The 25,105-nt window shown below is 41.9% G+C and overlaps 1 protein-coding gene across 1 annotated transcript in view; it reads left to right on the top strand.

Annotated features, from left to right (window-relative positions):
* Positions 1-22,963: 22,963 nt before the first annotated feature.
* The window catches only part of she (Src homology 2 domain containing E), a 31,948-nt gene continuing 29,806 nt past the window's right edge, over positions 22,964-25,105 (top strand). Inside the window, exon 1 of the mRNA XM_060921479.1 lies at positions 22,964-24,208. Within this exon, the coding sequence (XP_060777462.1) occupies positions 23,717-24,208 (492 nt within the window). The 5' untranslated portion in view covers positions 22,964-23,716. The remainder of the gene's footprint in view (positions 24,209-25,105) is intronic.

Raw genomic sequence — 25,105 nt, 5'->3', positions numbered from 1 at the left:
ACATGGCTGGGTCTTTCAGCATGACAATGATCCCAAACACACCGCCCGGGCAACGAAGGAGTGACTTTGTAAGAAGCATTTCAAGGTCCTGGAGTGGCCTAGCCAGTCTCCAGATCTCAACCCCATAGAAAATCTTTGGAAGGAGTTGAAAGTCCATGTTGCCTAGCGACAGGCCCAAAACATCACTGCTCTAGAGGAGATCTGCATGGAGGAATGGGCCAAAATACCAGCAACAGTGTGTGAAAACCTTGTGAAGACTTACAGAAAACATTTGACCTCTGTCACTGCCAACAAAGGGTATATAACAAAGTATTTAGATGAACTTTTGTTATTGACCAAATACTTATTTTCCACCATAAATTGCAAATAAATTCTTTAAAAATCAGACAATGTGATTTCCTGGATTCTTTCCCCCCATTCTGTCTCTCATAGTTGAGGTATACCTATGATGAAAATTACAGGCCTCTCTCATCTTTTTAAGTGGGAGAACTTGCACAATTGATGACTGACTAAATACTTTTTTGCCCCACTGTAGATTAGGGACAAAATTAGCTCATGTTTTAAGTCGTTCAAATTCTGTAAAGCTGCTTTGCGACAATGTTTATTGTTAAAAGCGCTATACAAATAAACTTGACTTGATTTTAAAAGTAACTAAGTAAATTGCATAGAGAAATGAATACTTAAAGGAACAGTCCACCGTACTTCCATAATGAAATATGCTCTTATCTGAATTGAGACGAGCTGCTCCGTACCTCTCCGAGCTTTGCGTGACCTCCCAGTCAGTCAGACGCAGTCAGACGCGCTGTCACTCCTGTTAGCAATGTAGCTAGGCTCAGCATGGCCAATTGTATTTTTTGGGGCTGTAGTTAGATGCGACCAAACTCTTCCGCGTTTTTCCTGTTTACATAGGTTTATATGACCAGTGATATGAAAAAAGTTCAGTTACACAAATTGAAACGTAGCGATTTTCTATGCTATGGAAAGTCCGCACTATAATGACAGGCGTACTAACACCTTCTGCGCGCTTCGGCAGCGCATTGATACAGAGCTCAGATATCAATGCGCTGCCGAAGCGCACAGAAGGTGTTAGTACGCCTGTCATTATAGTGTGGACTTTCCATAGCATAGAAAATTGCCACGTTTCAATTTGTGTAACTGAACTTGTTTCATATCACTGGTCATATAAACCTATGTAAACAGGAAAAACGTGGAAGAGTTTGGTCGCATCTAACTACAGCCCCAAAAAATACCATTGGCCATACTGAGCCTAGCTACATTGCTAACAGGAGTGACAGCGCGTCTGACTGCGTCTGACTGACTGGGAGGTCGCGCAAAGCTCAGAGAGGTACGGAGCAGCTCGTCTCAATTCAGATAAGAGCATATTTCATTATGGAAGTACGGTGGACTGTTCCTTTAAGTACGAGTGAAAAATACTGTAGAGAGTGTGTGTGGAAGAAGAGTCTGGAGACAGAAATCTTAATTTCTCGGTCATTAGCCTGTACTACTTGCTCTTGATAGCACTGGCTTGACCGCTTTATTAGCATTTGCTAACACTACCGATGAATGCTACACCAGCTGGAAGGTGACTTCACTGCTGTACTGATGGTGCCAATTCGCAGTTAAACTAGCGTTGACCTTTGAGAAGGCCGAGAGTGATACATTTTTGGTCCCTCCCACTATAAATCAAAATCTGATTGATCTGTCACTTCCTACAGAAATATACACTGCCATGGCCTTCTGTCCTGGCAATGAAGTCCTAACCAATGAGTGAGCTAGCTCTAAACTCTTCTGTGCCTAGAGACAACAAACAAAAAAATCTCATTGGATAGCTCTATTTTAATGCTTTCAGGACAGTAACCCTTTCATTTCTGAAGCAAATTTGATAGAAAATGAGGCCAAATTAGAATTAGAAGAGAATAATTATAATGAAAAGATGAAAGAATGAAAGCAATTAAAGAATGAAAGAAATTAAATGTAACATATAAAATACTGATATATTTGGGCCTTCTCTGAAGACCTAGAAGGCCCTGACGGTTCCCCTCTGTTTACAAGAGAAAAACAGACCAATGGACATCGAAAAACTGGGAAAGAGAGTATGTCTCATAATAATAATAATATTGGCTGGCTTTTTTGTGGTATATCAGATATATTCCATTCAGCTAGCATGATATTGAACTTGTCTTGAACTATTTCAATATCATGCTAGCTAAATCTGATATACCACTGAAAGCCAGCCAATATTATTTAAATATGTCACGGTTGTAGTTCTCGATGTCCCGGACGTAGTTCGTATGAAAAATATGAGTGGCATATCTCCCAGTAAAACATTCTTGTCTATGTAATATAAATGAATACGCACTTTCCCAGGCACAGTTCTTTACAGAGCGAGACAGAAAAGATTAAACATGCAACTTTCTAGGTTAGCGGTTTGCTCATTGTCAACTTAGATACGAAAACGAATAAAAAGGTTTTAAGGTATATGGACCAGACTTGAAAAACAAGAACAAGAACATAACACATATCCAAAGCCCAATTTCCAAAGACAAATGCATGCTGCATGGTGACAGTATTCAAAAAAAGAACACTGTCTTCCTGCCTGCATCTGCACCTGAATCTTTTTGTTTTGTTGAGGCTTAAAAAAAATCTTTTTAAAAATGAGTTTTTGTATCATTTTGACAGGTGGTCGGCTATCAGGTCATGTGATTAGCATGACACAAATTGTTGCTCTCATTAATGGCTTACTGTTACAGCATACATGTCAACCTATATGGAATGTCCGTATTTTATACGGATTTGATTCAATAAACGTAGTATACGGGCGTACAAATAAAGTTATACGGATTCTTTAAAAAAACCTTCAATATTTATTTAGAGCTATAATCAATTCCCACGATGATAAAAGAGCACATAACATTTACAAACGTACTGTACACCACAGAAAGCAAAAACAGCCAGTAAAGAGCCTTATGAAATCGCGCGTTATCTTGTGGTAGCGAGACTTCGTTCCACTTTTGATCATGCGCACACCGCATTGCGAGAATCCCGCCAACCGGGAAGTAACATTTTGTTTGAAACATGTATTTCCACCTGAGCGACTTTCACTAGCAACTGAAAAGATTCTGAATGGGCACTCCGGCAAGATCAACACAGACACTTGCTGTGACATGCAGCCTAGTGAGGTATTGGTGCAGAGCGCTAAAAAAGCTGTCATGGAGTACAATTCAGAACATTAGAGTGACACTTTGTGTTTTTGTCAAACATTGGAGCTTTGTATTCATTCTGAAGGTTTATTGTTATTAATATTGAATAAAAAGTAACTTGGATATATCATTAATTATCATTCAAATTTTAGGCAAATTATTTTAATTTGCATCTTATAAGGATTTTATAAGGGAAATACGGATTTTGGAGGTTGGTTATACAGGTTTGATTGACCAAAGGTTGACATGTATGTTACAGTCATAAGTGTATAAGTGTTTCCAATGATTCTGGATGGATTTTCTTCAATTTAATTTAATTTGTTTATTTTTGAGTGCTGCAGTGCCAACAGGGGGTGCTGCAGCACCCCCAGTACCTCTATGTCCTGTGGTTTTGGAGAGTAGTGACAGAGCCGAAACTACTTATGAATCCTCTGTAGAAATTCCTTCTAGCATAACTCTAGCAGAAATGATACAGTGCTGGGGGGGGGGGGGGGGGGGGTTCAGTCTTTTCTCTGACTTTACATACCACATACAGGTGTGTGTTCAATAAGGGTTAGGAAAGGATGCTCTTGCACCCTCAAGCCAGTGTCTCCAGTCTTCTAGTGCTGCTTTTATAATCAGCACTTCACAGTTCCCCACATCATAGTCTCATTCTGTTGAACTGAACTTCCTAGAATAGAAGAAATTCACATTTCTCAAGCTTGATATATACATGGTTGTCTAGAAACATCTGAGAAATGTGACAAACATCTTGCACATGATCATGCTTTCGTACATGTGGCTACTGCTTATAAATAAAATTGTTTTCTGATACCATGTCCATACAGTAAATATAGCATATATATTTACTCGATGAGGCAATAGACACAAAAATGAAGCGTAATCCAAAAATGAACAATTTAAAAATCACAGAAGTAAAATATACCAGGTGTCTGTACTTTATATTATTCTACTCTTACCTCTTAAAGTTTTTGAAACCGAAACCTCCGAATTGAAGCTGACATACACACGCTGCCACCATGACCAAAACTCTTATTTCCCAGAAAAGGCCCGGTGCTAGAGCTCAGTGGTCTCTTTTCGACAACTTCCCATAACAACTCGGAAATGCATTACATCTACGTCACACATGGGACCATTGGCCAAAGAAGGCGAGGAAAGGGGGACAACCTGGAGTATTTTAAAATAGGAATGCACTTTCCCTTAGTAATAAGCATAAACATGTCTGAAAGTGATTTCTTTAGTCTAGTCCATTTATTTCGAATGGTGAACCAAATTGTATACACTGAGTGCAGAATTATTAGGGAAATTGTATTTTTGAGGATTAGTTTTATTATTGAACAACAACTATGTTCTCAATCAACCAAAAAGACTCATAAATATCAAAGCTGAATATGTATGGAAGTTAGAGTGGGGCGTTTTTAGTTTTGGCCATTTTAGGAGAATATGTGTGTGTTCAGGTAACTTTCACTGTGCAGAATTATTAGGCAACTTAATAAAAACCAAATATGTAGCCATTTCACTTATTTATTTTCACCAGGTACACTGATATGACAACTCCAGATTTGCAAATAAACATATCTGACATTCAAACACAAAACAAAAACAAATCAGTGACCAATATAGCCACCCTTCTTCATGAGGACACTCAAAAGCTTTCCATCCATAGATTCTGTCAATTTCTTTATCTGTTCACGACCAACATTGTGTGCAGCAGCAACCACGGCCTCCCAGACACTGTTCAGAGAGGTGTACTGTTTTCCCTCTTTGTAGACCTCACGTTTTATAATGGACCACAGGTTCTCTATGGGGTTTAGGTCAGGTGAACAAGGGGGCCATGTCATTATTTTTTCACCTTTCAGACCTTTACTGGCTAGCCACGCAGTGGAGTATTTGGACGCATGAGATGGAGCATTATCCTGCATGAAAATCATGTTCTTCTTGAAAGATGCTGACTTTTTCCTATACCACTGCTTGAAGAAGGTTTCTTCCAGGAACTGGCAGTAGGTCTGGGAGTTGAGTTTGAGTCCATCCTCAACTCGAAAAGGTCCAACAAGCTCGTCTTTGATGATACCAGCCCATAACAGTACTCCACCTCCACCTTGCTGGCGTCGGAGTGGAGCTCTGTGCCCATTACTGATCCAGCCACAGGCCCATCCATCTGGCCCATCAAGAGTCACTCTCATCTCATCAGACCACAGCACCTTAGAAAAATCAGTCTTAAGATATTTCTTGGCCCAGTCTTGACGTTTTATCTTGTGTGCCTTACTCAGTGGTGGTCGTTTTTCAGCCTTCCTTACCTTGGCCATGTCCCTCAGTATTGCACACCTTGTACTCTTTGACACTCCAGGAATGTTGCAACTCTGGAATATGGCAGAACTGGATGCTAATGGCTGTTTGTTAGCTTCACGCTTGATTTTCCGCAGATCATGTGCAGTTATTTTTCCACACGCTTCTTTCGACCCTGTTGACTATTTGCAATGAAACGCTTGATTGTTTGGTGATCACGTTTCAACATCTTCACAATTTCAAGAGTGCTGCATCCGTCTGCAAGACATCTCACAATTTTAGACTTTTCAAAGTCTGTCAGATCTCTCTTCTGACCCATTTTGCCAGAGGAAAAGAGGTTGCCTAATAATTATGCACACCTGATATAGGGTGTTGATGTCATTAGACCACACCCCCTCTCATTACACAGATGCACAGCACCTGATATACTTAATTGGTAGTAGGCTTTCAAGCCTAAACAGCTTGGAGTGGGACAACATGCATTAAAAGGATGTTGTGGTCAAAATACTCACTTGCCTAATAATTCTGCACTCAGTGTACACTCATTGGCCATTTTAATCGGAACGTGTGTATGCGTATGCGCATGCACAGTGTGTGATTGTTACACTCATTCTTACATTCTTACAACACGATGACATAGTGGCTACAGCCTCTATGTGAGACAGTAGCCACAAAATTGATAAATACATCAGCAATATACACAAGAAAAAAGTGATTCAGCATCTCTCAAAGGTCCATCCATCCATTATCTGTTATCCGTAACCGCTTATCCTGTGCAGGGTCGTGGGCAAGCTGGAGCCTATCCCAGCTGACTATGGGCGAGAGGTGGGGTACACCCTGGACAAGTCACCAGATCATCACAGGGCTGACATATAGAGACACAAAACCATTCACAATCACATCTACAGTCAATTTAGAACCTCCAATTAACCTAACCTGCATGTCTTTGGACTCTGGGTGGGGGGGACCAGAGCACATGGGGAGAACATACAAATTCCACACAGAAAGGGCCCCGTCGGCCGCTGGGCTCAAACCTAGAACCTTCTTGTTGTGAGGCGACAGTGCTAACCACTACACCACCATGCCACCCTCTCTCAAAGGTCTTCGTTTGCAAACAGTCGGAATACTTAGGGGTTACTGACTAGTCCATATGGCATCACTAGGTATTCATAGTTCATATTCATAGTTACCAGCCATGGTAATGAACTTTCATTCATTTTCATTAGATTTCATTCAACTTCTTTTAGATCCTGACAAGATAAGCACTACCTAGTTAGGGTTTTGTGAAAATGCATGTCTCATTTGCCTGTTCTAGAATACCAAATAAGACCATTACTTCACTCTGACAGCTTTGAGGCCTTTATAATTAGTGTGTGGTCTTGTCTACTGTTATTTTTCTCCACAAAGAAAAATGCTGATCCCTCTGGAAAGGTGGATGGGTGAATGTAACCTTACGCCCATTCCTCCATTGCTTGTAACCTGGTGATTGATAGGGAACAGAAGTGCTCACCTGGATTGAAATGGTGGTAAGAGGTCTTGAATTATAGCTCAAAAATGTCCCTTCTTTCCACAATGCAGTACAGAGACAGTAGCCTTCTCTTCTTTGGTTGGATTTTTGCATCTCAAATATCTTTGCTTGATCTACTTCCATGCCTCGCCTTCTACTCTTCAGTCAGTGGTGATACACTGTGGGTGGTATATTGGAGCTAGTTCTGGGCCACCTGGCTTGATGGAACTTGTCAGTGTGAATGGTGAGCTGAATTAATTGGTTGAGGGAGAGTTGGTTGCCTTTGCATGTCAGCTCTGACTGGAGTGATTCTGTGTGCCCCTCACAAAAAGCAGTTCACAAGGTCACTTTATTCCATCTGCTTTCTGTAGCAAAAGTGTGAAAACTAAGTGTCTCACTTGTGCCGTTAACAAAAGGTACTCTCCGGGACATTCAGTGAGGAAAGGTCATATGTGGTAAATGGTGATAGTGCAGTGATAGCACTAATGATGTCCTTTCAATGCTCATTGAACAGAGAGTAGGCAAGCTTGAGAACAGGATGGTGCATTGCAGTAAAAGTTATTTGCATTTACCTGGGGATCCATCAAATTTTTCAGTTTCACTACAAGGGTTGTGGGCGGCACGGTGGTGTAGTGGTTAGCGCTGTCGCCTCACAGCAAGAAGGTCCAGGTTCGAGCCCCGCAGCCGGCGAGGGCCTTTCTGTGCGGAGTTTGCATGTTCTCCCCGTGTCCGCGTGGGTTTCCTCTGGGTGCTCCGGTTTCCCCCACAGTCCAAAGACATGCAGGTTAGGTTAACTGGTGACTCTAAATTGACCGTAGGTGTGAATGTGAGTGTGAATGGTTGTCTGTGTCTATGTGTCAGCCCTGTGATGACCTGGCGACTTGTCCAGGGTGTACCCCGCCTTTCACCCGTAGTCAGCTGGGATAGGCTCCAGCTTGCCTGCGACCCTGTAGAACAGGATAAAGCAGCTAGAGATAATGAGATGAGATGAGACTACAAGGGTTTTTGAGAGTTGACTTCTGGTTTGTCATTAGAAACTCAGTTAGTGGCACTGACTTTCAGATGGAACATTGTGCTGGCAATTCAGATTAGTCCCAGATAGCAGAGGGTCGTTGATTCGACGTGGAATCATCGGCATGTTCTTCGACCTATACGCCGTCGAATCACCGTCGATCACCGACGTTGATTCAACACCGCTTTGCTCATACGAGTTTCCGTTGAAACGACGTTGAAAAGTGGCTGGTGGTCGACAGAGAATAGACCCCCTTTCACCCTTTATTCAACTACGTATTTCGGTCGATTTATAGTTGAATTTTCGGCGATAATTCATCCAACTTTACTTCCTGTTTTATGTACAACAGGAAGGCTACAAATTAAGCAAAACAGGCTAAATTAAACTAGCTAACAATAAAGCATCGGGGCTCTTGCCTCGGATGAACACACACATGCATACTTCAACCATGAAAGTGAAACTTAATTTATATCAATGTGCGTAGGCTACGTCCTGTTTAATGTACAACAGGATATAAAAATGCATGCAACAATGCACCTCTCCTAATGTTTGTCAAGCTATCTAATGAGGCATAACTTTTAACATTTATAAGGAACAGAACACACTTGAACAAGTTCTTAGAAACATTTTATGATTTATTTATAATTGTGGCCTATTCCTCCTGCGGCGCAGACCTGTACATAGAAACAGAAAAACATAACCAAAATTAATTTGATGCAGCATTGATAAAGAAAGTCAGCAGTAGGCTATGGGTTTCTAAATGCCACCCTACCTCATTATTTGGACATGGGGAAAAACTATATTTAAAATCCAAAGAGGGATGGGAGGAAAATTAAAACAAAAGAAAGAAATGAAATATAGAGTAGAGAATATTTGATAAAATTAAGGATGTTTTTATTCAGTAAACATTTAAAAAAATGTTCTACAACACTCTAGCCTAGTGACTTACCAGTAACAAAATAGACTTGAAGTATTCAGGTCCGCTCTGCATAAAGCAGCTAAATCCTCTCTCTGTCTCCTGGCAGAAAGCTCCCTCTATAGCTGTAGTGATCTGAGGAAGTTGCTGTGCAGGAGCTCCCAATAACTGACCTTTGTATGAATGCTACCTCTGTATGCAGCTCCTGCACATCTGCTGGATCCAAAATTGAAGGTGAAGTCTTCTGTAACAGCTGAGACTTAGAGACAGAGAGAGATTCCATTTGCAAGAGGTTTGTAGCAATGTGCAAATGCAATTCAATATGTTCAACAACTCTGAAGGATAATCTAGAACAGGGGTCGGCAACCCTAGGCACGCGTGCCACAACTGGCATGCCGAGGAATTTCCAGTGGCTGATGATACACAAACCTAATTATTCAACACATTAAAAATGTTCAAACGTCATCTTGAACTGTCATTGGCTGTTGCATGGCGAGCCTGCTCTTTTAGCATGACTACACAACAATATAGCCCCCCTCCAGTGTTGCCAGATACTGCTGACGTGTTTAAAACCCGCCAAAATGCACTTAAAACCACCCAATCTGGCAACACTGCCCCCTCCCCATATTTCTCACTAGATGGGCCCACTTGATGCAGCAGTTGCGCTAAGATGGCAAAGAAGCCGACAGTTCGGGCTTTCCTCTCCTCGTGGACCAAAGAATATGGATTTGTTTTTCAGAGGGACCCTGCTGTGTGCACATTGTGTTTTGAAAGTGTTGTGTGTCGAACATCCAGTGTTAAACGCCATTTCGAGGCAAAGCCATGCCGTGCCGTGCCGTGCCGTGCCGCCTGCTTCTCATTTAAACCAAAAAGTTATATTTTATCTCATCCATCCACAAAACTTTTCCAATAGCATTCTGGGTTGTCCATGTGATCTTTAGCAAACTATAGTCGGGCTGCAATGTTTATTTTGGAGAGCAGTAGCTTTCCCCTTGTAAACTTGCCATGCACACCATTGTTGTTCAGTGTTCTCCTGATTATGGACTCATGAACATTTACATTAGCCATTGTGAGAGAGGGCTTTACCCTGGGTTCTTTTGTAACTCCGAGGACTATTACACACCTTGTGCTTGGAGTGATCTTTCAAATTAATTGATAATACTAGAGGTTCACATACTTTTGCCACTCACAGATATATAATATTGGATCATTTTCCTCCATACATAAATGACCAAGTATAATATTTTTTTTGTCTCATATGTTTAATTTGGTTCTTGTATCTACTTTTAGGACTTTTGTGAAAATCTGATGATGTTTAGGTCTCAGATAGATAGATAGATAGATAGATAGATAGATAGATAGATAGATAGATAGATAGATAGATAGATAGATAGATAGATAATGTAGAATAGAAACATTTCACTCTGACACCCAACTTTTGAACATTATTAAAAATTAATTCTCGACAAACGTTTCAGCCTTCGGCCTTCTTCAGTGTCGTAAAAAACTACATAGTTTGTCTTTTATTTTTAAGTGTATAGAATTCACAATTTTGTATATATAAGACCAAGCCATAGCACTATGTAGTTTTTTACGACACTGAAGAAGGCCGAAGGCCAAAACGTTTGTTGAGAATACATTTTTAATAATGTTCAAAAGTTGGGTGTCAGAGTGAAATGTTTCTATTCTACATGATCTATATCTACACTGCTGGGACCCGTGGTATCCTTTGGATCCTTTTGGACAGACTGGTTGTTGGCTGACAGAGACTTTTTACTCTACTTTATATATATATATATATATATATATATATATATATATACAGAGTTAGGCCCAAAAATATTTGGACAGTGACACAAGTTTTGTTATTTTAGCTGTTTACGAAAATATATTGAGGTATTTCACCTGACGTCACAGGGTCACGTGATGCCCCGGTGTCCGCCATCTTGAACGGCAAGCTACATACTAATGCTGCAGACAGAGAGGGAGAACCAGCTTGAAAAAAAACGTGTTACAGACACCTAGAATCGATTAATTTGTCAGTAAGCACTCTATAAATAACTATGGTGTTTGCTTGTTGTGCTGTGGGCTGACACAACAGACAGGGACAGCGTGCAGGACGCTCCTTTTACCAGTTTCCTACTGACCCAGACAAGAGGGCCAAATGGATTGCAGCTGTGAAGAGACGAATGAGCCCCCTAAAATAAATCATTTAATTTTTCCTGTTTTCTCTGTTTACCCTGTTCGAACTATGCTGATATTTTCGGGGGGTCCCTTTTTTTTCCCTTGGGGGGGGGGGGGGGGGGGGGGTGCTTGCGCTTGTCTCAGAGCGCGGATCTTTTTTTTTTATATTGAAAGTATCAAGTCATTACAAAACAAGGAGATAAAGTGACATCAGACATAAAACGCAATAACAGAGGCTAGAAAGAAACGGGACAGAAATAAACAGGGAAATTACATAAAAAGAAAGAAAGAAAGAAAAAAAGAAAATAAAAAGAGCGCGGATCTCCAAACACATGAGAAGCCTCTCTTACGCACATATCACGCGGACTCCACACCTCCACACACGCATCGCGTCTGAAGTCATAACTCATCAGGGGAAATCGTGTCCGCATTGGCATGTTCAAAAAACAACCTCGCGTCAACAATGATACCACACGCAAAGAAAAAAAAAACAGTCAGGCTACTCAACAACCAACCTGGCAGCAGCAGTCGTTGTCAAGTAAACACAACACTTCGGATATGCAAATGCTTCCCATTACGCACGACTGCTATGTCAATAAACATCATTTTGCCAATATTTTAGAGACCCCCCAACATTTCCCAAATCATGTTTTCAAGGGATCTCATGTCTGTTTCAGGGGATCTCGGATCCCCCGAGTAACAAGAAAGTGTTGTGAACATAGCCTACCTTGTACCGTTTCAAACTGCTGGGGTCATCCTTCATCAAATTGTTGACTTCTGTCGACAACCTTGGCTCTATACCAAGGCTGGGTAGTGTTTGTGATAAAAGACAGATCCAATTTAACACGAATCACAGCTTACTTTCTTGTTAAAATGCGCAAAGGTCTCCACCCTCTCATACCGCCTTGCACTGAAGGACTTAAGCGCGCCGTCCAAAATGGCGGCATCACGTGACTTGGTCAAGTGGGTGAAATACCTCAATTCAGGATACAATTATATAATCAATATGGGCTTAAAGTGCAGACTCTCAGCTGTAATTTGAGAGTATTCACATCCAATTTGGAGCAAGGGTTTAGGAATTACAGCTCTTTAATATGTAGCTGCCTCTTTTTCAAGGGACCAAAAGTAATTGGACAATTGACTCAGAAGGCTGCAAAAAAAAAAAAAACAAGGCTGCATGGGCTCTTCCCTCATTAACATGTCATCAATTAAGCAGTTAAAAGGTCTGGAGTTGATTCCAGGTGTGACGTTTGCATTTGGAAGCTGTTGCTGTGAACACAAAACATGCAGTCAAAGGAGCTCTCCGTGGAGGTGAAACAGACCATCCTGAGGCTGAAAAAAAAAGAAGAAATCCATCAGAGAGATAGCAGAAATGTTAGGAGTGGCCAAATCAACATTTTGGTACATTCTGAGAAAAAAAAGAGTGCACTGGTGAGCTTGGGAACTCAAAAAGGCCTGGACGTCCACGGAAGACAACAGTGGTGGATGATTGCAGAATCCTTTCCATGGTGAAGAAAAACCCCTTCACAACATCCACTCAAATGAAGAACACTCTCCAGGAAGTAGGTGTATCAGTATCTAAGTCTACCATAAAGAGAAGACTTCATGAGAGTAAATACAAAGGATTCACCACAAGGTGCAAACCATTAATCAGCCTCAAAAATAGAAAGGCCAGAATTGACTTTGCCAAAAACCACCTGAAGAAGCCAGCCCAGTTCTGGAACAGCATTCTTTGGACAGATGAGACTAAGATCAACCTGTACCAGAATGATGGGAAGAAGAAAGTTTGGAGAAGAATTGGAACAGCTCATGATCCAAAGCACACCACATCTTCTGTAAAACATGGTGGAGGCAGTGTGATGGCATGAGCATGCATGGCTTCCAATAGCACTGGGTCACTTGTGTTTATTGATGATGTGACAAAAGACAGAAGCAGCCGGATGAATTCTGAAGTGTATAGGGATATGCTTTCTGTTCAGATTCAGTCAAATGCAGCAAAGTTGATTGGAAGGCGCTTCACAGTAGCCTGGCTAACGCGACTTCAAAGCTCTCCGAGCATTTGGTCTGGCCAAGCTATTAAGCCAAACCATTTCCCAGAGCCCGTGGTTGACCCGCCTCCCTGAAATGCCTCAGTTTGCTACTGGTCGAAGCCAGAAAAGGCTGTGACGAAGCTTAAACCAATCATATCACTCTTTCCTCTGACGTATGTGATGCGACGGAAACTGCTTGAGTGCGTGTGTGTGGTGGGGATGACTTTTAAGTTGGGCAATCACTGCCGTTGAAGCAACTCTCACCACAAGTGTTGTGGTGAAGATGATGTGATGTGGAAGAAGATAAATACCTCCAGGGCTGCTCTTTGCTCCGTTTTCAATGAGAACTTCCTGTTGAATGCTTTCAATACAGCATCTACCACTGTGTTAAAGGCTTGCCGCTGCTCCATGTTCGTGATGTGAATAAAGCGCTTCCGGCATAGATTCTGTAAACAATCTATGGCTTCCGGTCGCAGTTCTACTACATCACTGCCTTGAACACGCCTCTACCCAGGGCCGTTGGAGATGCTCAAAGTTGATTGGTTCCCGATTTTTCGGGAGCTTGGAAATGCTGTAGATAGCCTGCCTGGCCAGACTAAGCTCTGAACAGGCCCTCGTGTTGCGTCACGCTTAGGATGGGCGGGCCCAGGCTAGCTTCACAGTACAGATGGACAATGATCCAAAACATACTGCAAAAGCAACCCAGGAGTTTTTTAAAGCAATGAAGTGGAATATTCTGCAATGGCCGAGTCAATCACCAGATCTCAACCCAATCGAGCATGCATTTCACTTGCTCAAGGCAAAATTTAAGGCAGAAAGACCCACAAACAAGCAACAACTGAAGACAGATGCAGTAAAGGCCTGGCAAAGCATCACAAAGGAGGAAACCCAGCTTTTGGTGATGTCCATGGGTTCCAGACTTTAGGGAGTCATTGCCTGCAAAGGATTCTCAACAAAATATTGAAAAGTAACATTTTACTTAGGGTTATGTTTATTTGTCCAATTACTTTTGAGCCCCTGAAATGAGGAGCGTTTGTATAAAAATAGCTACAGTTCCTACATGTTTAATCATATATTTTTGTTCAACCCCTTGAATTAAACCTTAAAGTCTGCACTTCAATTCTGTTGTAGTTGTTTCATTTCAAATCCAATGTGGTGGCATGCAGAGCCCAAATCATGAAGATCTGTCCAAATATTTCTGGGCCTAACTGTAGATATATACATGTGTGTGCGCATGAGTGTTTTACGGGAAAATATGCCACTCATATTTTTCAGACAAACTACATCCAGGACATGGAGAACAAAAACCGTGACATAAATCTCTATGTCACTCGTGAGGAATTTGATGAATTGTTTTGATAACTTTGTGTACTTTTGTGATTGTGTCTATATAATAAAAAGAAAACCACACGTTGGCTTGAAGATATGAAGTTTATCTTATGCTAAAAAACTCACATTTTTCATATGAAATACATCTTGGATCTGAGTGACATATTTACATAATATTGGCTAGCTTTGAGTTGTATATGAGATATATACCATTCAGCTAGCATGATATTGAACGAGTTGAAGACAAAACAACTACACACAATGGAGCTGCCTGGCAGTCTACCGCTAATCCCTTGCAAAATCCTTTACCCTATTGTTTATTTGGTGTGTCTGGCTAAGTTTTGGCTGAGCTGAAGTCCCAGCTCGAATAGTAATGGTTTGCCACTGCTTGTAAATATTCATAAAGAATATCTAATTAAGTAGCCTTTTGGGTGTTCAACGCAGCTTTCTCTTTTCCAGCAAACAAAGAAATGCTTCTGCACATATGCAGCAAAAAACTCTCTCACTGGATATTCGCATCAGCTCTGACGTGTGATGTCATGTTGTCTTGACAAGATGCAATATCATAAACCATATTGAACGCTCATTCTCTATTGGGCAGAGTGACATAATACATGTAGGGTAAGCAATATGCTAACAATATTGCATGCTATCAAACCAAATGAATGAAACCTGATAGAAGGGAATAGAATACATGTTATTATTCCATGGAAAAAGTGTCCTGTACTGTATGTATAATCATTCCCAATATTTCACTCCGATGATGTCACTCCCAGTGTTTTCCCGCTGACTGGATGTGCGTTGTCAAAATGGAACCAGTTAAAAATTCATATTCTTTTGATTAACTTGCATATTTTTTGTGTGTGTGAGAATATGTCCATATAATATAAAGAACATTACACGGTGGTGCAAGGATATGAAGTTTATCTTCTTGAGTTGAAAAATATATCACTTGTTCGCTTTGCTCACTCATGAATATATTCACCAAGATAAACTTCATATCTTTGCACAACCCTGTAATATTCTCTCTCTCTCTCTCTCTCTCTATCTATCTATACACACACACACACACACACACACACACACACACACACACATTATCTGTAGCCGCTTATCCTGTTCTACAGGGTCACAGGCAAGCTGGAGCCTATCCCAGCTGACTATGGGCGAGATGTGGGGTACACCCTGGACAAGTCGCCAGGTCGTCCACATAGAGACAAATAGCCATTCACACCTACGGTCAACTTAGAGCCACCAATTAGCCTAACCTGCATGTCTTTGGACTGTGGGGGAAACCGGAGCACCCAGAGGAAACCCATGCAGACATAGGGAGAACATGCAAACACCACACAGAAAGGCCCTCATCTGCCACTGGGCTTGAACCCAGGACCTTCTTGCTGTGACGCGACAGCGCTAACTACTACACCACCATGCCGATCTATCTATCTATCTATCTATCTATCTATCTATAGATAGATATATAGATAGATATTCTAAAGGGTTCACAAACTTTCAAGCACAACTATATTTATGTGTATCTATGCTCTCACAGCTAAATGTTCTCATAAGTGGTTCACTTTTAATTCTATTCATGAAAGTTTATATATATATATATATATATATATATATATATATATATATATATATATATATATATATATATATATATGCATAATTGTATATAATATATAAGCATAATATGCATAATTATGATATGGGTGTCTGCACGTATGGATGTTTATAGTTATACTGTAGGTTTGTGTATATGTATGTACTGTATATATGTATTGTATGTGTGTATATATGCATAACATAAGTATCTGTATATATGATTTGATTTGGTCGATATTATACCATGTTGGTATTCTTGGTATGTTGGTATGTTTTCTTTTCTTTGTTGATTTTGTTTTCTTTTGTATATATAGTTTATTATGGTGGAAAGTGACGTTTGATTAACGGTGGTACAGAGGGTTAGGATTTGATAAGTTATTTACTTCTTCCTAATCCTTTCTGAATATTATTATGTTATTGCCTTGTGGCTACGCTATTCTGTTTGTTTATGAAGATGTTTTGATGATTGCATTTTTTACTTTTATTTTTTTTATTTTTTATTTATATCTTCTTTACTGTTCGGAATAAACCTCTAAATACAAAAAAAAAAATACAAAAAAAGTTTCTGTCGTCAAACATCTTCAGTTGCCATGGTTGCTAGCCTGCCCGCAAGGCAGCCTGCTCTATGGGGAGGGGCTTTGGAGGTGGGGCTGGAGCACAGTGGAGAAGGAGGGGGAGGGACCTGGACTTGGACTTGGACCTGGTTGTACTCATTCAAATTTTCAAGATATCCTCTTAATCCTACTGACTTCAGCTTTAAACCCCATCGAACATCTATGGAGAGACCTGAAGTTCACAGACGCTCACTATCCAATCTGATGGAGCTTGAGAGGATCTGCCATTAAGAATGGAATTAAACTGCTCAAGTTCAGGTGTGCAAAGCGAGTAGAGACATATCCATGAAGACTTGTAGCTGTAATTGTTGCCAAAAGGGGCTTCTACAAAGTATTGAATAAAGAGTCTGAACTTTTATGAATAAGAGATTTTAAGGTTTATTTTTATTTTTTAATTCATTTTTGAAAAAATTTAAAACCATGTTTTCACTTCATCATTATAGGTGATTAAATATTGCTTAATGGGTAAAAATGACAAGTATATCCGTTCAAAATTAAATCCACAACACGATAGTGTGCAACAAGTAAAGGGGACTTTATGAATCCACTCCTCCTGAGCTACAAAAATCTGTTATTTTGTGCAACTCCTGTAAATGACATATTTTTAGACTTTTCTAAAATTCCTGCATTTCAATTTTAATAAAATTTTCAATTTTAATTCGCATAGTAAGTGAGCAGCGGCACGGTGGTGCAGTGGTTAGCGCTGTTGCCTCACAGCAAGAAGGTCCGGGTTTGAACCCCGTGGCCGGCGAGGGCCTTTCTGTGTGAAGTTTGCATGTTCTGTCCGCGTGGGTTTCCTCCGGGTGCTCCGGTTTCCCCCACAGTCCAAAGACATGCAGGTTAGGTTGACTGGTGACTCTAAATTGACCGTAGGTGTGAATGGTTGTCTGTGTCTATGTGTCAGCCCTGTGATGACCTGGTGACTTGTCCAGGGTGTACCCCGCCTTTCGCCCGTAGTCAGCTGGGATAGGCTCCAGCTTGCCTGCGACCCTGAAGAACAGGATAAAGCGGCTAGAGATGATGAGATAGTAAGTGAGCAAATGAATGATCAAGTTTATAAACTCGTTAACATTTAATTGATTATTCAGTGCAAGTATAAGTTTAATTAAACTTATTTAACAGGCTTTTGTGTTCTAGGCCCTTTAAAATCTCCAAGTAGATCAAACAAATCCTCATATTGTAAACAGTAGCTATAGAGGATAAATCATCCCCTGTATGTGTGCATAAAAATGCTTTCCCGCACTTTTTAACACCAGCAGAATTCCAGTCTCAGAGTTCCACTTGCAAAGCCCTTGTATTCCCAAGGAGTTGCGATAGCCTACATAATAAATGATTCTATTTCTGCTTATATAAAGAGTTTGATAAATGAAGTTGCTATGACAAATTTTGTACTGAGGTGTAGTTAACTTATGAGGTATCATACACAATATGGCCAAAAGTATGTGGACACCTCCCCATTACACCCATATGATTAGAATTAGAATGCCTTTATTGTCACTGCACAAATGTACAGTGAAATTTAGTTCATTATAGGAGAGCAAAGCCATTGCGTACATGCGCGCCGCCACTCTTGGGCACTTCAGCCCAAGGCTAGCCCATGTTAACCTAACTGCATGTCTTTGGACTGTGGGGGAAACCGGAGCACCCGGAGGAAACCCATGCAGACACGGGGAGAACATGCAAACTCCGCACAGAAAGGCCCCCATCAGCTGCTGAGCTCAAACCCAGAACCTTCTTGCTGTGAGATGACAGTGCTAACCACTACACCACCGTGCTGCCCTATGTGCCATTGTGCTGCCATATGTGGGTCTTCTCTGAACTGTTGCCACAAAGTTGCACTTAATTGTATAGCATGTTTTTGCATGCCGTAACATTACAATTCCGCTTCACTGGAACTAATGGGCCCAAACCTAGTCCAGCATGACAACACCACTGTGTTACAAGCTCCATGTTCCATGTTCATGGTTTGCCCAGGGGAACTCTATTGGTTTGAACAGAGCCCTGACCTCAACCCTATTGAACACCTTTGTGATGAATATGTGTGCCTGACCTCACTCTTGTAACTGAATGGACAAATCTCCACATCCATGTTCCAAAATCTAGTGGAAACTGTTCCCAGAAGAATGGGGGTTATTATAACAGCAAATGGGGATTCAGTTTGGAATGGAATGTTCAACGAGTCATGTACACTCACCGGCCACTTTATTAGAAACACGCATACACTTGCTGTTTTATGCAGTTATCTAATCAGCCACACAATGCATAGAATCATGCAGATACAAATCAAGAGCTTCACTTAATGTTCACTTCAAACATCAGAGTGGGAAAAATTGTGATCTCTTTGACTTTCACATGGTACAGTGGTATATGATGAGAGCCTTTCTGTGTAGAGTTTGCATGTTCTCCCCGTGTCTGCGTGGGTTTCCTCCGGGTGCTCCGGTTTCCCCCACAGTCCAAAGACATACAGGTTAGGTTAATTGGTGGCTCTAAATTGACCATAGGTGTGAATGTGAGTGTGGATGGTTGTTTGTCTCTGTGTCAGCCCTGCGATAACCTGGCGACTTTCCCAGGGTGTACCCCACCTCTCTCCCATAGTCAGCTGGGATAGGCTCCAGCTTGCCCGTGACCCTGTAGAACATGATAAGCTGCTACAGATAATGGATGGATGGATGTGACTTTCACTGTGGCATGGGTGTTGGTTTGAGCCAGATGGACTGGTTTGAGTATTTCAGAAACTGCTGATCTCCTGGGGTTTTCACACACAACAGTCTCTAGAGTTGGTGCGAAAAACAAAAAACACTGAGTGGTGATGAAACCATCACCTACTGGTCCTCCATCGATGGTCCTGATGCTGAGTGGGCTCTGCAGAGGGGTTGTAGGCAGTTCAAACTTCTGCTTGTTTGTTGATTAAATTTCCCTCCACCCCTGAGTTGACAAAGGCAGACAGAATGTGTGGAGGATACCAGGTACTTTAAATGACTGCGCATTAAATCTTCTTACTGGACTCACTACGTGAGCTGGGGCTTCAACTGGGCTGGTGCGAGACAGACCGATGGAACACTGGTTGATATGATGCTCCGAACTCCCGCAGTAGAAGCAGAGACACTCTCTCCTCCTTCTTTCATGTTCGGAATGTTTCAGACAGGTGTGAGAAACCTCCATAGGTGTGCATGGCATCCTCAGAGGGCTGGACTGGTTTGGAGTTCTCCTTGAGAGAGGGCCAGTTGGTAAGTAAATGATCCAACCGTATTGCTAGGTCAATGAGGGAGTCCAAAGTTATAACCCCGATTCCAAAAAAGTTGGGACAAAGTACAAATTGTAAATAAAAACAGAATGCAATGAGGTGGAAGTTTCAAAATTCCGTATTTTATTTAGAATAGAACATAGATGACATATCAAATGTTTAAACTGAGAAAATGTATCATTTAAAGAGAAAAATTAGGTGATTTTAAATTTCATGACAACAACACAGGGGCGGCATGGTGGTGTAGTGGTTAGCGCTGTCGCCTCACAGCAAGAAGGTCCTGGGTTCGAGCCCCGGGGCCGGCGAGGGCCTTTCTGTGTGGAGTTTGCATGTTCTCCCCGTGTCCGTGTGGGTTTCCTCCGGGTGCTCCGGTTTCCCCCACAGTCCAAAGACATGCAGGTTAGGTTAACTGGTGACTCTAAATTGACTGTGAGTGTGAATGGTTGTCTGTGTCTATGTGTCAGCCCTGTGATGACCTGGCGACTTGTCCAGGGTGTACCCCACCTTTCGCCCGTAGTCAGCTGGGATAGGCTCCAGCTTGCCTGTGACCCTGTAGAAGGATAAAGCAGCTAGAGATGATGAGATGAGACAACAACACATCTCAAAAAAGTTGGGACAAGGCCATGTTTACCACTGTGAGACATCCCCTTTTCTCTTTACAACAGTCTGTAAACGTCTGGGGACTGAGGAGACAAGTTGCTCAAGTTTAGGGATAGGAATGTTAACCCATTCTTGTCTAATGTAGGATTCTAGTTGCTCAACTGTCTTAGGTCTTTTTTGTCATATCTTCCATTTTATGATGTTTTCTATGGGTGAAAGATCTGGACTGCAGGCTGGCCAGTTCAGTACCCAGACCCTTCTTCTATGCTGCCATGATGCTGTAATTGATGCAGTATGTGGTTTGGCATTGCCATGTTGGAAAATGCAAGGTGTTCCCTGAAAGAGACATCGTCTGGATGGGAGTATATGTTGCTCTAGAATCTGGATATACCTTTCAGCATTGATGGTGTCTTTCCAGATGTGTAAGCTGCCCATGCCACACGCACTAATGCAACCCCATACCATCAGAGATGCAGGCTTCTGAACTGAGCGCTGATAACAACTTGGGTCTCCTTCTCCTCTTTAGTCCGAATGACACGGCGTCCCTGATTTCCATAAAGAACTTCAAATTTTGATTCGTCTGACCACAGAACAGTTTTCCACTTTGCCACAGTCCATTTTAAATGAGCCTTGGCCCAGAGAAGACGTCTGCGCTTCTGGATCATGTTTAGATACGGCTTCTTCTTTGAACTATCGAGTTTTAGCTGGCAACGGCGGATGGCATGGTGAATTGTGTTCACAGATAATGTTCTCTGGAAATCTTCCTGAGCCCATTTTGTGATTTCCAATACAGAAGCATGCCTGTATGTGATGCAGTGCCGTCTAAGGGCCCGAAGATCACGGGCACCCAGTATGGTTTTCCGGCCTTGACCCTTACGCACAGAGATTCTTCCAGATTCTCTGAATCTTTTGATGATATTGTGCACTGTAGATGATGATATGTTCAAACTCTTTGCAATTTTACACTGTTGAACTCCTTTCTGATATTGCTCCACTATTTGTCGACGCAGAATTAGGGGGATTGGTGATCCTCTTCCCATCTTTACTTCTGAGAGCCGCTGCCACTCCAAGATGCTCTTTTTATACCCAGTCATGTTAATGACCTATTGCCAATTGACCTAATGAGTTGCAATTTGGTCCTCCAGCTGTTCCTTTTTTGTACCTTTAACTTTTCCAGCCTCTTATTGCCCCTGTCCCAACTTTTTTGAGATGTGTTGCTGTCATGAAATTTCAAATGAGCCAATATTCGGCATGAAATTTCAAAATGTCTCACTTTCAACATTTGATATGTTGTCTATGTTCTATTGTGAATGCAATATCAGTTTTTGAGATTTGTAAATTATTGCATTCTGTTTTTATTTACAATTTGTACTTTGTCCCAACTTTTTTGGAATCGGGGTTGTAGTCGCTCATCTCTCCATGCCAGTTCACTGAGAATTTCCGGATAAAGACCTTGGCGAAACACCACTTTTAGAGCTGGGTCATTCCATCTGCTGGCTGCCTATTCAGTGGATGGATAATAAAGGTCAGAGGAAAATGGCCAGATTGCTTTGAACTGCCAGGAAGGATATAGCAATTCATAGCAACTCTTTACAACCGTGGTGAGCAGAAAAGCATCTCATCATTCTTGACAGTTATTGAAAGTATTATGTAAAACTAATTAGAGCAATATTAATACTGTATCCTGTACACTCACTGGCCACTTTATTAGGAGCACCCATACACCTGCTGTTTTATGCAGTTATCTAATCAGCCAATCCCTTGACAGCAGCACAATGGATAAAATCATGCAGATACAAATCAAGCGCTTCAGTTAATGTTCACTTCAAACCATCAGAATGGGAAAAATTGTGATCTCTCTCTGTGACTTTCACTGTGGCCACTGTGGGTGTTGGTTTGAGCCAGATGGGCTGGTTTGAGCATTTCAGAAATTGCTGATCTCCTGGGGCTTTCACACACAACAGTCTCTAGAGTTTACACAGAATGGTGCGAAAGACAAAAAAAAAAACACTGAATGAGCAACAGTTCTGTGCGTGGAAACAAATGCCTTGTTGATAAGAGAGGTCAGAGGAAAATGGTCAGGGGTGGGTTTCCCAAAAACATCTTAATGCTAAGAGCATCTTAACTAGGAGAGAATGTTCATTGTGCTGCATTTAACGATGATCTTTGTGCTGCGATGCTTTTGGGAAACTCAGGCCAGATTGGTTCGAGCTGCCAGGAAGGATCTAGTAACTCAAAGCAACTCTTTACAACCGTGGTGAGCAGAAAAGCATCTCAGCATGCAACAGCAGAAGACCACATTGGGTTCCAGTCCTGTCAGACAAGAACAGGGAGCTTAGAATCAAGAACAAGTTTCTATTAAAGTGGCCGGTGAGTAGCTCAGGAGCCACCACCCCCTTGACACACTCACACGCGCGCTCCCGCACACTCACACACTCCCCCTGCTCACTCTGCGCTGGCTGCGCTCAGGTCGGACACACCGGGAATGGGATCTCTGGCGAAGAAAACCTTCCAATTTTTCCGCGTTTATGTCCTCCAGAGGCTCCTTTTTATTTTGCGGGAATAATTCCAGGGTTGTACTCAAATGTGAGGGGGAGAAATAAAAAAAAAATGCGGTGAAATGTAAAAAAAAGAAGAAGAAGAGAAGATGCTTTAGAAAAGTCAACGAATGGGATAATTATAATAATAATACGTACAATTAGGATTATGTCCTAAAAGACTTTAAATATCTGGAAATATTCCCCGACAAAACAAAAATTTCAAGCGATTTTCAATTTTTTCCCCCCACTCACTCACAATAGAAAACAATAAGCAAAGAATCCGAGCGGTGATCATTGGTTGAGAGCGCGGTGAAGGTCCGAGCGGTGAGGGTCCGAGCGGTGATCATTGGTTGAGAGCGCGGTGAAGGTCCGAACGGTGAGGGTCCGAGCGGTGATCATTGGTTGAGAGCGCGGTGAGGGTTCGAGCGGTGAGCATTGGTTGAGAGCGCGCTGAGGGTCCGAGCGGTGAGGGTCCGAGCGGTGAGGGTCCGAGCGGTGAGGGTCCGAGCGGTGATCATTGGTTGAGAGCGCGCTGAGGGTCCGAGCGGTGGAACAGAAAGTGCACGGAGGTTCGAGGAAAGTTTGCTGAAAGTTGCTGCGCGTCTTGTCTTTGTGTTGTATGGAGAGAGGCACTGTGTAGCCTATGAAGCTTTTTATCATGGCTAGGTGGTTTAAAGATTTCCCAACTCTGAAAACAGGCTCGGACCGACTTCGCTCTGCGTCTGAATCCGGCTCTCAGACTCGACCCAGAGCAGCGGTGAGCGGCGGAACCGGAGCCAAAGCGAGTCCGCGGAAAAACTCGGAGAGCGCAGGCGGGGTGGGTTCACTCCTCTCCGGGAGGAATCGCAAAAACTCGGCCGTCGAGCTTGGCCGAAACCACTCGAGTCCAGGCTCGGGCAAGGATGCGAAGATCTGGGAGATCCTGATACCTGGGAAAAGCAAGAAGAACGTCAAGATGGAGGGCTTTGAAGATCACCGCACTCTGAGGACCAGCGCCATCGCCGACGCCTACATGAGCCGCATGATCAAAGTGGACAAACAGGACAAATGGCAGGAGAAGAAGTACATCAGTGCTGCGGCTGAAGGAACCGGGAGCGACCCGGAGCGCGGAAAAACACCTGTTAAAACCGAAACGGTGGGCAAACATCCCTGTTTACTATATCAATAAATCAAAAAGAGATTCCACTGTACAAGCGAAATCAGATACTCTTAGACCCTTATTAACCTGGTCAGGTGTTCACCAGTAAGTCTATACACACTACACACACTATACACACTACACACTATACACACTACACTACCGTTCAAAAGTTTGGGGTCACTCTGAAATGTCCTTATTTTTGAAAGAAAAGCACTGTTCTTTTCAATGAAGATCACTTTAAACTAATCAGAAATCCACTCTATACATTGCTAATGTGGTAAATGACTATTCTAGCTGCAAATGTCTGGTTTTTGGTGCAATATCTCCATAGGTGTATAGAGGCCCATTTCCAGCAACTCTCACTCCAGTGTTCTAATGGTACAATGTGTTTGCTCATTGCCTCAGAAGGCTAATGGAGGATTAGAAAACCCTTGTACAATCATGTTAGCACAGCTGAAAACAGTTGAGCTCTTTAGAGAAGCTATAAAACTGACCTTCCTTTGAACAGATTGAGTTTCTGGAGCATCACATTTGTGGGGTCGATTAAATGCTCAAAATGGCCAGAAAAATGTCTTGACTATATTTTCTATTCATTTTACAACTTATGGTGGTAAATAAAAGTGTGACTTTTCATGGAAAACACAAAATTGTCTGGGTGACCCCAAACTTTTGAACGGTAGTGTACTATACACACTACACACACTACACACTATACACGCTACACACACTACACAGGAAATTTGCCTTAGGAAAGAAGAAAATGTTACTCTACACTAGATAACATTTGGTCCCTCTCTAAAGAGCACTCTTTTGATAGAGCTGTTTTTCCACAGACAATTCTCCTCAATTCAGTGTTAATATTTGACTCTTTGTGGTGGTATTTTGCTTGAA

The sequence above is a fragment of the Neoarius graeffei genome, chromosome 5, assembly GCF_027579695.1.
Source record: "Neoarius graeffei isolate fNeoGra1 chromosome 5, fNeoGra1.pri, whole genome shotgun sequence".
Lineage (NCBI taxonomy): Eukaryota > Metazoa > Chordata > Actinopteri > Siluriformes > Ariidae > Neoarius > Neoarius graeffei.
This window is presented reverse-complemented; position numbering and strand designations above follow the sequence as displayed.